Source organism: Gobio gobio (assembly GCF_949357685.1).
Source record: "Gobio gobio genome assembly, chromosome: 9".
NCBI classification, from domain to species: domain Eukaryota; kingdom Metazoa; phylum Chordata; class Actinopteri; order Cypriniformes; family Gobionidae; genus Gobio; species Gobio gobio.
The window spans coordinates 34938080-34954941 of NC_137115.1; the positions used below are offsets into that span (position 1 = coordinate 34938080).

The window sequence follows — 16862 nt, forward strand, 5'->3', positions numbered from 1 at the left end:
ACTATGCTGAGAACTAAACTAATCTCGGTCTTGAGTCTTCTGTCTCGCTCACATTCACTCTTTCTCTCACACACCCTCTGAGAGACACACAATTAGCAGCTTAAATGGAACAAAAGCAGCTCTATGGATGTGTATTACGTCGCAGGAGAGAAAGGATAATGCCTTCACTGAGCCTGACGGACTGTGCTGGGGTTCAAAAAGGAGAGAGGGAGAGAAGGGAGAGAGAGAGAGAGAGAGGGAGAGAGAAAGAGAGATACTTGTTTTTCGGGCTTGTAGAATGAAAGGAAAAGGGGAGAGGGGGGTTAAGGGGTCTCCCAAGGAAATACCTGCTGGATCAAACACTGCTGCCTGCAAGGAAATTGAATGTGCTTATAGATGTGGAAAGAATGCATTAGGAAGCCCCTCCTCGTCTCCAGAATGTGCCATGTATGTTCATCATATTTACCAGCTATGCTAAAGCCATTATCGTCACAATGTAAGTGTATGTGTGTGTGATTTTACAGACAATAACACCATGAATTACACTGCAGACACAGAAAACACCCTCTGGCCAAACTCAAAGGTCATTTTGGGTGGTCTCTGTGAGATTACCTCATAGGTTATACTGGGCTGTTGCTTCTTTTTGTAATCTTGAGATTCAAGTGGTCGTTTCTACGATCGAGTCTAACATGAAGGGGGTGAGAAGTCACTTGGCTTTTTATCTGCATGTACACCTCTTAGGGATACTTTTGAAGTAAATATTTTATATTGGTATTTAAATATTAAATCAGAACACATTTTGTTGTGTTTGTCAGATGTTATCTATCTAATTGTTTTACAGTGTTTGATTACTATATATTATTCATATATAATTGCATTTACATTGTACTCCAAAGCACTTAAAATAACATGGGGCAGATGCAAAGCACACTGTGAGAATGTCTGTCTGGTTTGTTCATTTCTTTAGGCTCTGTTACTATAGCAGCGGCCTGTCATATATCATCACTGGAACAAACACTTTTGCAATCATTTATTCAGGTATGTCACAGCGAGATGGAAAACTCTGAGATTTGTCTGCTTCAGTCTGGTCTGTCCTGTTCACACAGTAGGAAGGTAGAGGAGAGACACAACCTGAATACTGATCTCTCTCCTTCACACACTCACATACAGATAGAGATGGAACCGTAGACTCCTGTGGAGAGCGGTTTTCATGACCGTGAGACAGTGGGTGACTCAAGCCCTTAGAAACCATCATAGCAACTCTAATGCGCTTTATAGCGTACACAATGTCCTGAGAAATTAATTTAAACAGGATGACAAAACCTCTAGTTTTACATTTTCTGAGCAAAAATGTAGGGTGTTGCTATGTAGTTATTAAGGAGCTGTGGGTCAGATGAGCCCATCCCAAAGTTTCTATGATAGTCTGGTCGCTAGATATTGTTAAATCTCCCTTTCACCCATTTTATGTCTGCGAGGCGAAATTCTCAGTCAGATTTAAGGTATCATTCATGTCTGTACAAACAAAAAGTCTGAGGCGAGTTACACGTGAAAGTACTTTGGGTTAGGGGCTTATTAGAATCACTATCCCAAGTATGAGCTACAGTTATAGTGATTTAAGAAATACAATATTTTATATAAAAATATATGTAAATAAAATACATTTTATAAAATAATAATAATAAATTAAATTTTATTTAGAATTTTTATTTTATATATTTCATTTTAATAAAAAAATATTATATAGACACATGCATATCTGCAATATTAACTTATAAAAAGGTGTCATTCATGTTTGTACAAACAGTGTGAGACAATTTACATGTAAAAAAGTGTAAGTATGAGCAATATTAATATTGATAGAAGTAATTAAATATTTTACATAAAATATACATAAATCATGTTATAAATAGTGCAGATTTTACATTGATAAATTAAAAAATATTTTTCTTTGTTATAAAAATACATATAAATTAATAAAATATATTTCATGTGTATTTAATAAAAATGTGTGTGTGTATATATATATATATATATATATATATATATATATATATATATATATATATATATATATACACTGAACACACACACACACACACACATATATATATATCAGATTATTATTATTATTCTCAGATTATTGCCATACTGAAAGTGATCAAGCACACTAGCCTGCTGTTCATACCTGATAGACGGCACGGACCAGGATGTCAGGAGCTCTGAGATGCGTATGCCTTAATCTTCTGAGGGCGGCCGAGGTCACATCCCATAATGCACTGTGCCTCACACACACACTCTCTCCCAGACTCATGAGCATCGCCTCCATGATGACAAACACACAGGTACACAGGTGTGTGGTCAAATAATCCCTTCTCAGCACAGGTGTGTGTGGGAGAACAGGTCCCCAGGTAATGCTGGTCTCCTTTTCGTGTTCTCCTCTTTCATTTTCTCATCCCTTCTTCCTTTAATCCTTAAAAATGCCCCATGGGAGACTGAGATTGTGACTTCTGTGTGACTCAGATCTCGTCTTAGAAATGAATTCGGTCCCACTGGTCTCTCTCTCCACTGCAGGACAAATTCCCAGAATAACAGCTCTTGGTTCGCCCAACACAAACATTCCCACATATAGAGCACTATTGGTCCCTCTCTCTCTTTCTCTGTCGTACTCTCTCTCTCCCTCTCCCCTACTTGTTTGTTTGTTTTAAAGCAACAGTCCCAGAGCAGGGAATTGAGGGGTTTTAAGCTTGCACGATGCTCTGAGACGCCCATCTAGGGTAGAGTGAAGGACAGTCGTCCCTCCCCGCAGGACGGATCCTGCTTGGGTTCATCAACCCCGGGCCACTGAACAGATACCCGATATGTGTGTCTCAGCTTTCCCAGTGAGGTAAAGCAGCAGACAGAACAACTCTTGGGAGTTGAAAACTCGTTTTTCAAACGAGTTTAAACAGTTGGGATGACGTCCAGATTCCAACGTTTTAGAGTGGGACATGTCGTTTGTGCCAAGGTTCTCAGGGCACTGTGTGCCCTATCCAGATCCAGTCACTAAACTACAGACTAACCGACAAACATTTACCTTCCAAACCCCTCCCACAACCCAAAAAATTGTTTAAAAAAAACGGTCAGCAGAGGACTGAAGAGGGGGCATCTGAAATATTGAAAAGGGTCGATGACGTAAAGCAAAGTAGAGCTGCACTCCTCATGGCATGGGAAGTTTATAGGTTAATGTGTCTAATAAGCCAATCAACATGTGACTTTGCAAAACAGAATAGTCCAGGTGAGAGGGGAGGATAGTCCAGGTGAGGGGGCAGGATAGTCCAGGTGATGGGGCAGGATACTACAGGTGAGGGGGCAGAATAATCCTGGTGAGGGCACAGGATAGTCCTGGTGCTGGGGCAGGATAGATCAGGTGCGGGGGCAGGATAGACCAGGTGAGGGGGCAGGATAGTCCTGGTGAGGGGGAGGGATAGTCCTGGTGAGGGGGCAGGATAGTCCAGATGAGGTTGGCAGGATAGTCTGGGTGAGGGGGACAGGATAGTCCGGGTGAGGGGGCAGGATAGTCCAGATGAGGTTGGCAGGATAGTCTGGGTGAGGGGGACAGGATAGTCCGGGTGAGGGGGCAGGATAGTCCAGGTGAGGGGGACAGGATAGTCCGGGTGAGGGGGCAGGATAGTCCGGGTGAGGGGGCAGGATAGTCTGGGTGAGGTTGGCAGGATAGTCTGGGTGAGGGGGACAGGATAGTCCAGGTGAGGGGGACAGGATAGTCCAGGTGAGGGGGCAGGATAGTCCGGGTGAGGGGGCAGGATAGTCCAGATGAGGTTGGCAGGATAGTCTGGGTGAGGGGGACAGGATAGTCCAGGTGAGGGGGACAGGATAGTCCAGGTGAGGGGGCAGGATAGTCCGGGTGAGGGGGCAGGATAGTCCAGATGAGGTTGGCAGGATAGTCTGGGTGAGGGGACAGGATAGTCCGGGTGAGGGGGACAGGATAGTCCGGGTGAGGGGGCAGGATAGTCCAGATGAGGTTGGCAGGATAGTCTGGGTGAGGGGGACAGGATAGTCCAGGTGAGGGGGACAGGATAATCCAGGTGAGGGGGCAGGATAGTCCGGGTGAGGGGGCAGGATAGTCCAGATGAGGTTGGCAGGATAGTCTGGGTGAGGGGGACAGGATAGTCCGGGTGAGGGGGCAGGATAGTCCAGATGAGGTTGGCAGGATAGTCTGGGTGAGGAGGCAGGATAGTCCAGATGAGGTTGGCAGGATAGTCTGGGTGAGGGGGACAGGATAGTCTGGGTGAGGGGGACAGGATAGTCCCGGTGAGGGGGCAGGATAGTCCAGATGAGGTTGGCAGGATAGTCCGGGTGAGGGGGCAGGATAGTCCAGGTGAGGGGGCAGGATAGTCCAGATGAGGTTGGCAGGATAGTCTGGGTGAGGGGGACAGGATAGTCCGGTGAGGGGGCAAGATAGTCCAGATGAGGTTGGCAGGATAGTCTGGGTGAGGGGGACAGGATAGTCCGGGTGAGGTTGTCAGGATAGTTCAGGTGAGGAGGCAGGATAGTTCAGGGTCAAATGAGACTAAGATGGTGGTCAATTGTACTTTATTAATGGTAATACACATTGAATAATACATTGAATAAATGCCTTATTAAATATGTAAACAATCTTGCAAACACACAAAAAAATATCTTTCTCTTGCTTTTCACTAACTCTTGCACTCCGACAAAACACCAGATACAGTGATTTACATTGCCTTTTATTTGAACACGGCACATTTTCCTTTCTTTAATTGAACAGAAAGCCCTGGTCAATAGCATAACAACAGCGTAAGCAAACCCTCTGATCTTAATTAAAATCAACTCCTGTCTTAAAAGAGATTCATGGGATTGATGCTGGGGTGGCATATGATTAAACTTGCACACATCAATATCTATGATGAAGAAAAACAATGCCTGGCTAGATCAAAATGGGAATTAGATTAAAAAATCTGTTAGCTTGGGAAATTGGGAATTACATAAAAAATAGTTGTACCTAAAATGCCACACAAAAATACTGTAACATAACTTGGTATTAGCCACCAATGCAACCAAAACTAAATAAAAATACATATGTTTTAGTTTATTTTGATTTTACATCAACAATAACTGGGGCATTTTGACGTTTTAGATACCATGGTGATTTACAAGGCTATACAAAGACTAATTGACACATTCCGGTGGTGCAGGGAGAGAAATGCACTTGTTGGATGTATAATAGTAAACTCGTATGATTACAGAGAGTGCAATGACACTGTGTGACACCAAACCTCATTCACTTACAGTCACTGACAGCTGGAGTCTAATGAATGAGCACAGAAGCACATGCACTTCTATTTGTCTGCATGCTGCGGTACTGAGGGGCAAATACAGGCCTATAGAACCAGGACAGCAGGGTAAAGAATTACAATAACTCATTCATGCTACTGTTCTGCCATTATGTGGCTAGATGCATATTGATTTGTGCACAATAAACCCGATGGGAAGAGTGATAGTACTACTGGAATGCACAAATGTGAGAGTATTCATGGAGGTGCATGCGGGAGAGAAAGAGAAACAGAATTCCTAAGAACCGTCTCAATATCTTCGACTGAATGTTTAATGACCCGTTACAAAATGCAGATGTTTCTGCTTGAATTCTGTTCAACGTGAATACAAAAACAGATCCTTTGAGAAAACGCATGAATTTTGTCTAAAATTGTTAAATCTATGTGGTTCTCAGGAAATGCTGCCAAAAAAGCATACCAAGTTTCCAGATTTGTGTGTTGTAAAACTTGCGCATGGAAGTCATGAGGGCATGAAAACAAAACAAAAAACAAAAACAAGTTGTCCAACAATAAAGCAGCATGATGTCCTTTGTTTCCTGCTGTGTTCAGAATTAATGTTCCTTGATTCTTTTGACTTTATGAGTCACCAGGTGCTTCATCCTGAGGTGTGAGAATGTCATCCTCTGTCATTTAGATGTGTGAACGTGTGTGAGCGGCTATTGTGTGGAGGAAGAGGATCAAATATTTACAGATGGAGGTAATTCTCAAACTTGTGTGTGTACGCAGTCTATCTTCTGAAACCCAGGGAAATGCTGTGGCATTCAGCGATTTTACACAACGCTTTCACCTAGACACACACACACACACACAAAAAAGACAGAAACCATATAACACAGAGGAGTCGACCATGTGCTGGTCACACAAACACACTAGGTCTATTTAGATGTGAAGGAAAGACTTGAGAAATGTAGCTCACAATAAATGTGAAGGGAAGCACAAATAGCTGACAAATATTTGTATAGCATCAGACATAGGCTACATACAACTATACAAAGACAAATTTGGTAAGTGACATCTTCAGGAAAACCAAGAATAATGTCCCGGGCCATATAAGTAGTTATTTAAAGCTGAACATCAATTCATTAATTAATTAATTCAACATAAATTTTGTATTTTAGTACAAATATATATATTCTTACAATTTTTTTATTCATGTTAGGCTTTTTCCAGTGCTGTAAACTTCCATTTCAAGTGCATTACTGTACTATTTTTTTAGCTGGTTTTCCAAAATGAGATTCGAAATTAACATCCAAGCTAATCAGAAGCAGCCCACAGATGCAATACATTCCCAAATTCTCCTTCTCTTTCTTACCGAAACACACACACACACACCCACACACAAGAACCTCTGGCATCTTCAGTACCATGTGACAGAAGTAAAAAAGAGAAATAGAGTTGTTAAAGAGAGAGAGAGGGGGGAGAGACTTGCTGTCCCAGTACACCAAAGCTGTTTGAAGTTTATGTGCACTTGCATATATGTATGTGAGAGTGCACATGCGCGCACTGACCTACTTCATTCTGCATATAGGCTAATAAGTGTTTGCCCCTGAATCTTTCTGTGAGTATAAATATTTATGAGGATTATAATATAATAGCGCAAACCCACGAGAGCGCAGAGGAGGCGGCCGCACACACACGCTGAGCCAGTAGAATTAAGCCTGGTGTAACTCCAATCCAAGGCCACCAGCAGAAAGCACATGCATTTCCTCCCTAAACACCCAGGCGCACCATTACACACCCCCAGAATGACATGAATAGACTATTGAGAGCGAAAGATGAGTCAAAATGTATGTGTGGTTGTGTATAATACTCTATGACAGGACTGTTCCAGTGCATGTGAAATGATCCATTCTCTACTCTTATTTTTAGCACAAAGCTCTGTACTTGTTCATGTCTAAGGAACATTTGGGACATTTTGGGGGGTGATGCATCCTGTTTTGGGGGACGAATGTGACCCCAGCTGACCCTGGGACCATGCAGGGGTGTTTCTGGGAACAGAACATGAGATTTAATTGAAACCAGTAGACGTCAAGTTCACATAGAGGTTGGACACATTTAAAAAAGCTTTCTTTTCTCAGACATACAAGAGATTGTGTGTGTGTATGGCTGAGCTGCATTCCTTTCTAACATATATTAGGTGATTCAAAGCAGTCAGAACACACTTGATATCTTCCACTGATATGAGGAAGTGTCTGTATGTGTGTGTGCAAGGAGGAATTCATTTCTATTCCTTAGGCTCTAGGGCAGCTGATATTGCAGCATTCACATGCTGAAGTCTGTGAGGGGTATATGTGTGCGTGTGCATGAGTGTGTGTGTGTTATGGGATGTTTTTTTCCTACAAAGATCAGTTTAAGCTTGAGGGAATGTCTAAATGGAGAGGAAGACAATAAAAATGATAGCGGCAGCTTGGTGCATGCGTGCCTATGTCTGGATTTCTTGAGGGCCCAAGTGAAAATGCTAGTACATGATGATGTGACACTGTTCTAAATGATCGATTTATCATCTAGATGTCATTAGTAAAAAGTATTTTGATGTTAGATGAATCATCAACTCTGCCTGAGGCCATAAACATACAAACATGTTGTTAACTCGGCTAAGGAAAAAAAACGTGCTTAAAGTCACAATTTAATGCAAGTAGCATCACATCTTTGCTTGCATATTGTGATGTGCATAAAATAAAAATAAAAACAATTTAAAAAAAATCAGGGGCAGAGAATCATTCATCGGTTTATCCATTGGTTGTTGATTGGATGGATGACGTTTTGATAAAAAAAATGAATTAAAAAAAATTAAAGAAAATTGGTGAATTTAATCTAGCCTAGGCTGGTTTGCTGGTCTTACACGATTCAAGTTGGTCTCCCAATCTGGCCAAGCTGGTCTTCAGCTCAAAACCAGCCAATAGAACAGTCTGGACAGGCTGGGAGACTAGCTAAAACCAGAGACAATAATCTTAGTCTGGTACAAAATGATTATTTTCTTTTTTTCAGCAGGAAACTCTAAATGTACCTTTAAACCAGATGATGCTATTATTATGCTAGCTAGGTATAAGAATAGCAACAATTTAGCTAACTTAAACTTGCTCAGCAAGATGCTCTTCAAAGTGTTCATGCCATGACAGTATTTGACCTGAGGCAGATAAAGATAATTCCAAGTATGAAACATTTCCAAGTTCCACAATGCATGACATGTACACTCACAGAAATAAAGGTACAAAAGCTGTCACTGGGGCGGTACCTTTTCAAAAGGTACACTTTTGTTCCTTTTAGGTACTAAAATGTACACTTTAGGTACTAATCTGTACATTTAAGGTACCAATATGCACTATTTAGGTACAAAAGTTTCAAAATACATTTTGAAAAGGTACTGCCCCAGTGACAGCTTTTGTACCTTTATTTCTGAGAGTGTATGGCAATAGCTTGTAGCATCTGCGTTTGAGTACTTGCACAGTAAAGACGATACAAATATATAAACCCAACACACACTTAAACACACTCTTGATTTCAGACACGGCACAAATGCACTAGCAACAGTAAATGTGTTAGAGAATTTTAAAGAACAGCTGACATTGCACAAGCTCAAGCACATTCTTGCATATTAATCCACAATTTGTCTGCATCATGCCTGACCTGCTTCCTAATGGGAGGCAACAGAACGGTTAAATTTAACAAGCCTCAATTAGCACCCTGCTTTAGCCGAGCAGCGGAGAGTTAGCACACTGCCCAGAGACAAACTCTATGGAGCACACACAAACAAGACCCAATTAAAGACTCACACACACAGAGACAGGAGTGATTCCACCCAACGTAACAAAGGGTCTCCAAGGAGAACCCCGGCAGCCCACTAAACATGAACGGTTTTAAGCAGCCAAACTGCTACTGTTGTTTCGCTAAGAGCGCTGGATTGGAAATCTGGCTTCGAAAGCTGCAACTGGTCACACCATATTACAGCAGAAGAAAATGCTGAGATAAATTTGTAACTCGACCTCAAAAAGTATCAAAAAGAGGAAATGAGGAGGAGGAGATGAAGGAAGTGGGAAGCTGAAAGGACAGGAAATGGAACAGAAGACCATGAAAAGGTAAATGACAGAATTATGTGGGCAAGTTAGAGAGTAGGGCAGATGAAGGAGGCGTGAAGAGAGACGAGTGGAGGGTAAGAGGGCAAAAGAGAGAAAGACGGGGCTTCTTTCATTGTCTCAATCTAATGAGGCAGAACATACTTTTCTGTCACAAATGTCCAACAAGCGTAAAGATTTTACTCTTATGCAAAGCCCTCCAGCTACATGATTACATTAACCTTCTGTGAAGAAACATTTCACATACACAAAGACACACAGATGTACTCACTTCAAATTATGCACAAGTTATTAGGAGTCTAATCATTGGGTTGTGAAGGTTGAAACCTATCAAGAGCACGTCCAAGTGATATCTCACCCTGAAACCAAAAGAAATGAATAATATCTGGCTTAAAGAAAATGAGGACCATAATCACATTACTGTTATGCGAAAACATATTTTAACATTCCATATTTTATCATTTATAATTTGGTAACACTTTACAATAAGGTTTCATTAGTTAACATTAGTTATTGTAACATGAACCAACCATGAGCAGTACATTTGTTAGTTCATGTGTGCATTAACTAATGTTAACAGGATTTTAATAAAGTATTAGTAGTAACAAAGATTAATAAACGCTTAAAAGTGCAGTTTATTATTAGTTCACTCAACTAATGAAACCTTATTGTAAAGTGTTACCTATAATTTTATATTTATAATTCCATGTCATAATTAATTATAATTATTTTTACACTACTGTTCAAAGTTTGGGGGTCAGTAAGATTTTTTAAAAGAAAAATAATACTTTTATTCATTAAATTGATCGAAACGAACAATAAAGACATTTATGATGTTACAAAATATTTTTGTTTCAAATAAATGCTGTTCTCTTCCACAAAAATATTAAGCAGCAGAACTGATAATGAATAAAAATTAGGGCTGTCAAAAGATTTATCGCGATTAATCGCATCCAAAATAAAAGTTTGTGTTTACATAATATATGTGTGTGTACTCTGTTAATTATTATTTATAAATAAGTACACACACAAGCATGTATATATTTAAGAAAAAATATTATTTTTATATATATTATAGATTATATAAATGTATATACAGTATATACATGCAAATATTTCTTAAATATATACATGAATGTGTGTGTATTTATATATAAATAATAATTAACAGAGTACACACACATATATTATGTAAACACAAACTTTTATTTTGGATGCGATTAATCGCGATTAATCTTTTGACAGCCCTGATAAAAATGTGTCTTCAGCACCAAATCAGCATATTATAATGATTTCTGAAGGATCATGTGCTGCAATGATGCTGAAATCCAGCTTTACATTACAGGGGGTGGGGGTGTTATTTACTATTATGATATTATTTCACAATATTACTGTTTTTACAGCGATATCTGCCAAAAATATATAAAAAAAGATCCCAAACTTTTAAACTGTAGAAGAGTATATAATCATTATCATCAAATATCCTCAAATGTTTTAGTATTTATACATAAAGGTAATATTTGTTGGACTTTAATGTGTGCTGGTTCAAATAATAACAATAAAAATCATTCCATTACAGCCAGGTTTTTCAACCAAGTCCATGGATCCCTGGGGGTCCCTGAAGGTAGTATATATACTTTTTTTAATTATTCAGGTAGTAATGAGAATTTCGGAGCAAAACCCATAAGTGTCATGAAAATAATGGTAAAACAATAATAACATAATTGCTTTTTTTCTCTGTTGATTTTGGGGGTAAACATGGACATGTTTTTGTGAGATTCAAAGCAACTTGGTCATTCTGACAAAGTCTCTCTCGCTCTGTGATTATCCTGTGGTGTATGTCTGCTGTCTGTGGGAGCTGTGAGTCAAAATCACTCAAACAGATGAAAATGAGAGATGGCAGGGCACAAAAACAAAAGAAAAGGGGAAGGAAAAAAACAATGAGGGGAAGGAGGGGAGTTTGAGAAGCCTACTAATCAGAGAAGGAGAATGAAGCCCTTGTTCCTTTGATTAAATCGCTTTGTCTGCTAATAGCAATGGTTATGCCTTATCAACCGCTGCCGTCCCCCCAAAAAAACCTCGTCTGCCGCCCTCACAGGAAATCCGTAAATTACAACCGTGTATCAAAAGAGCCAATCAACGCAACCCAGTGAGACAGACTCACAACACACCACAGCCCTTTATTAAGACCAGCGCTGCCTCTTAAAGGCACTGAACAGCCCGAAGATACGTTCTAATGAAAACACAAGGCAAAGCCAAGAAAATTGGGAGTGAACTTCCATCATGTTTCATTAGTCTAAAAGTGAACAGTTTTTGGATGATTGGCAGATTCATATAATTCAACTCATCAGTCAGAGTGATTTTGGTTGAATGAACCATTACGCTTCCTCGGTGGCCCTCTGATTGACAGATCGTAATTGATGGTTAAACAGGATGGTAGACATCTGCACCCTGGGTATGACCCATATGGACATTCGATAGATTAAACATGCCTTCCCACAAACAGACAGCTGGAGAACTGGGAGAGAAAGTGGGCAAGACATTATATTGAAAGAAACTAAGACAGGCATAAGCCGGCTAAAAAAACAAAGTATATTGACAACTCGATACTCAAATCAGAAAAATGAACACCTTACCGAGTGTCCTTGATCAAATAGTCCATGCGTGAGAAGTATTGTCCTTAGTCCTCGAGTATAAATTGTATATATATATTTGTATTATTTATTAATTGTATGTATAAATTGTATTGTTTATAAAATTGTACAAAATCAAATAAAAAAAATTGAAAAATGCATTGTATATATACATAATAAAACAAAATAATACAAATTTAATAAACATTTTTTCCAAAAGCACTTCTAAAACACACATTTTGGCCCACATGTATGTGACATGTGTGTCTATCAGCAGGACTTTAGATTAAGTTGCCAATCTCTTTTGTTAACTTATCTCAGCAGGTTAAGTAGTATCTCAGGTGGTAGTATGTTCCTCTCCAGCTGGTCCGGGGCAAAACTAAGAAGCTTTAGTCTCGACTACCGAACCCATTCTTCTCTGGCACGTGCTCGCACACGCATTCAATGCAGAGCAGTTGGCTATCAAGAGAATCTCGCATTAGTCACGGTACAGTTTTGTTGAGTGCACTAACAACATTCGTGCTAGATTAGTTAAGTGGATGGATTCTGCTGCCCGCCGGCTCAGCATTGCTGACGGTGGAAACAGAGTTTTGTAAAGCTGCTTTCACTGTAATGAAGAATCGCAGTGAATCGGAGTTACAAGCACACACAGATTCACATTCTCTCTTACTGTGCTGGATATTATGGAGAGTGTGAAGTATTTCGAGTCAGTTTTTGCATGCGAGTCCGCATGTACATGCACGTAGGCATCGTGCCACAATGCAGTTAGAGCTAAGTGTATGCAATTTCTCCACTAAAACTCCCAGCAGCCTCAGGCCACCGAGAATGACAGAGCGAATGAGAAAGACAGTGAAGAGGAGGAGAACTCTGCAGGGATGCAGTAAAAAGTAACGTGCGTGAGGAAATCCTCGAATCAATAATTCAAACGGCTATAATTACACACATCTGTCTCTTCGCAAAAAAAAAGAGAGAGAGAGAGAGAGAGAGAGAGAGAGAAGTACTGTGTTCTACAGCATTGTGAAATATTAAACATTTCTTGTAATTTTAGTGCAGGGCTGGATTCAAATTAGCACACAACAGCGATATGAAAAAGCCATGAATGTTGGGCACTTCACAGAGATGTATGCTCTTTTTACATCATGTGAAGATAGTTTAAGATAGCAGGGTGATCTATGTATGTATGAATTTATGTGTGTGTGTGTGTGTGTGTGTGTGTGTGTGTGTGTGAGTGTGTGTGTGTGTGTGTGTGTGTGTGTGTGTGTGTGTGTGTGTGTGTGTGTGTATGGGTCAATGACATGACGTGCATATTTTTGTGTCCAAGTGCATCATTTCATTTTAATATAATTTGAAAAACTCATGACATTTATCACTTTATTCTATAAAAACCTATTTATTTTTAATTCATTTTTAGTACATTTAAATAATATATTATTTTATGCTATCTTAAACCCTCAAAATGTCAGGTGGTGCAACTGTCCGAACAAATGAACAACTATTTAAAATGCTGTTTTAATAATTAAAACTTAAAAACGAAATAATATGGCATAATTTTAGGTTTGATGCATTTCATATAAACAAATTCTATTAATTATCAGTAGTTTTAAAGCTGTTGAGATCATTGAAAAACTTTTGTCTAGTAAATCTGTATATTCTCAAATGTCAGAGTGCCACAACTGCAAACATGGCTCATATACACACACACACACACACACACACACACACACACACACACACACACACACACACACACACACACACACACACACACACACACACACACACACACACACACACACACACACACACACACACACACACACACACACACACACACACACACACACACACACACACACACACACACACCATATTACTGATATTATTTATTGATTTTATATTTTTATATATGATTTATAAATATAAATTATTTATAAATCACATACATATTACATGCACGCATATATATAAAATATTAATAGTTCTAATTTTAATTGATTTGAATTTAAAGAATATTTATTTATTTAAATTATTAATCATTATAAATATAATTAAAAAATATCAATAACTCGCTATTAATTATTCATGTTAATATTTTCATAATTAGAAACACACATATCTGTCTGTCTATCTGTTTTATTAAATTATATTTAAATAATATTGATCCTATTTAGAACTATAACTACTTAATTACTATATGTCGGCCACTTGATCTGCCAGGCGGTGACTGAAATCATCTGAAATTAGGCTTGAAATCATCATGCTAATTTGCATTTGTGATCGTTTTTCAAGAATATGGATCTCTGCGATTATTTAATTATTAGTTCTTTTGATGGCCCAAAATGTCCACGCACACAGAAAGACGTACACACAGAATGAAAGGAAAACCCTGTGTGTAGGCTCACATATGCACATCTGTCCGAACCAAACTTTTACCATGTGGCTGTTCGAGTAAATGACAGTGAAGTGTAAATTCAAGTGGAGTGTAGCTTGCTGTATGAATGTTATGAGTGTTTGTCTGCTAACATGATTCACATAACTGGGCAGGCTGCTGCGTGTTTTGGGATAATCACTGTGATGTTTAGTGGTTACCTGTATCTTCAGTGAACAAACACTATTATGCAACACTCTTCACTGTCCTTTGAACTGTAGACCCCCGAAAGTCATAACCATGATAGTGACCCTCATAAGAGCCAACTGAAGCATTAAAACAACACAATCCACAGAGATTCTGTGTAAAGGATTTACGCAGGTGCACGTCCATTACGGCAAGACATAAACGGCTAATCATCTCCATTTTCTCCTCACCTGCAAGGATGCAACGCATGCACAAACTAACACACAAGTGACAGTCCTTGATAACCTTGAGCCAGCATCCAGAAACACACAAATACACACTCATAGATCGTCTCACGTCTTACCCTCTCCTCGCTATTTCGCCTCAGCGTCCCCACCGGCAGCTTGAGCAGGAGCCTGCGGGTCCTACCGGGCGTTACGGCCGCCTGGACCACCATGGTGTGTGTGTGAGCGTCTGGTCCACGAGCGTTCAGCGTCTGCTGTCCCGCCACAGACAGACGGGCTGTTCCTCTCTCTCGCTCCGTCTCCACGGCTCCCTCCCTCCAATTTTCCAGCCTGTCTTTCCTTTCCCCCCTCCTTTAAATATGTTAGTGCCTTCTTTGTTGTTGTTTCTTGAACTCTTTCTGTTCGTTTTGCCTGTGTTTTTCAGCGGTGGGCGTCCTCAGTATGATCTTCAGCCCATACTGTGGCAGCTTTCATACTGCTTTCTTACGAGAAGCGTGTGTGAGTGAGAGGGAGAGCAGAAGGGAGGGAGGTTGTTGTCTCTCTCTCTCTCTCTCTCTCTCTCTCTCTCTCTCTCTCTCTCTCTCTCTCTCTCTTTCTCTCTCTCTCTCTCTCTCTGGAAGTAGCCGTGGAATGGCGTGCGCTCTAGATACGTCAGCCTCGCTTCCTCCAGTCATACTCAATCCAGGTCACTGGATTAATATGAGTATTATTATCACATACATACACAATGTGTCACGTGACGCTATGCGGGAATGTACGTGTTTATACAGCAAAGTTCTTGTTGTTGTGTATATGTCAACATTTATGACGAGGGATAAAGTGTGTGAGTGAATATCCATTCAAACAGAATATCTGATGTTTTGCCATCTGCTGTTCAGATTAGCTGTAAATCCCATGGCTGCTTTCACCAGACAGACTACACACACACACACACACATATATATAAAGGGAAAATACCCTCAAGCTGCCAACTAGATTACGCACTAGGGATCGTTGCATGTGTGTGTAGGACATTATCGCCTGTCCTAACAGGGACCATGTCTTGTTAAAAACAGCACTAAACGCCTGTCCGTCCTTCTCTGCTCTTCAGAACTAAATGAAGCAAGCAGACAGCTAGGATTAAGCAGGTTTTTTTTAGGAGATGTTTGTCTGGAAAATGCACTTGAAGGATGTGACATTTATCGTCATATTTACAATATGTTTACGGTTTAAATTTATTTTGCAGTATGTACTTACAGTGTACTTACCTAAGAAAGTACTGGGTAATATAAGGTAACTACATGGGTTAAGGTTAGGTTTAGGTTCAGGGTTAGTACCTAGTTATTACCCGGTTATTGAAATGTACTGTAACAAGTACATGGGGATCAGTACTGTAAAATAAAGTGCTACTGAGTTTATTTTACAAGAACAATCCTGTAATGCTCAAGAAACAATCGGAAATAATCTCGGGCTCAAAACTCTAGTAAGTTGCATGCCTCGATAGCATTTTAAAGGGATAATTTATCCAAAAATGTACATTTTCTTTTCACATATTCACCCTCATGTTGTTCCAAACCTGCATGATTTACTTACAAAGGTATTTGAAGAATATTTATTTTGTTTTTGTCCTTAGAATGGAAGTCAATGGGGTCCAAAATAACACTGGACATTTTTCAAAATATCTGGACAGACATAAGGGCGAGTAAATTATGATTTTTATTTAATTTTGGGGTGAACTATTCCTTTTTGATGGGACTATCCCTCCCGTCACAAAGGATGTTCCAAAAGGTAGGCAGTAATAATATGCTGCCTTCTAAGATGGTTTTGACCAGTTTCTAATGCAGCATTGCATGGGTCCTCTGTGGACAAGACAACCCCAGTCGGCATTGTGATGTGTTTGATGTGCGTCAAATACAAAAACACATTTCATTCAATGATAAAAACAGGCAAAAACAACATGATATCATAGGGTGGGCTCTTTTGACTTGTGCCAGTAAGCAAAACACAGCAACCACATATAACACACTAAACAACAACACTGGACCCTG

At 39.7% G+C, this 16862-nt stretch overlaps 1 protein-coding gene across 4 annotated transcripts in view; it reads right to left on the minus strand.

Annotated features, from left to right (window-relative positions):
• The window catches only part of frmd4a (FERM domain containing 4A), a 93236-nt gene extending 77897 nt beyond the window's left edge, over positions 1–15339 (minus strand). The window contains exon 1 of one of the 4 annotated variants that reach the window (XM_079825361.1): positions 14955–15339. In XM_079825361.1, coding sequence (XP_079681487.1) covers positions 14955–15047 — 93 coding nt within the window. In that variant the 5' untranslated portion in view covers positions 15048–15339. Of the gene's footprint in view, positions 1–2164; positions 2515–14954 lie in introns of those variants that run through there. The other 3 variants (XM_079825360.1, XM_079825359.1, XM_079825358.1) reach the window with 3 other exon arrangements.
• Between the last annotated feature and the right edge of the window lie 1523 nt (positions 15340–16862).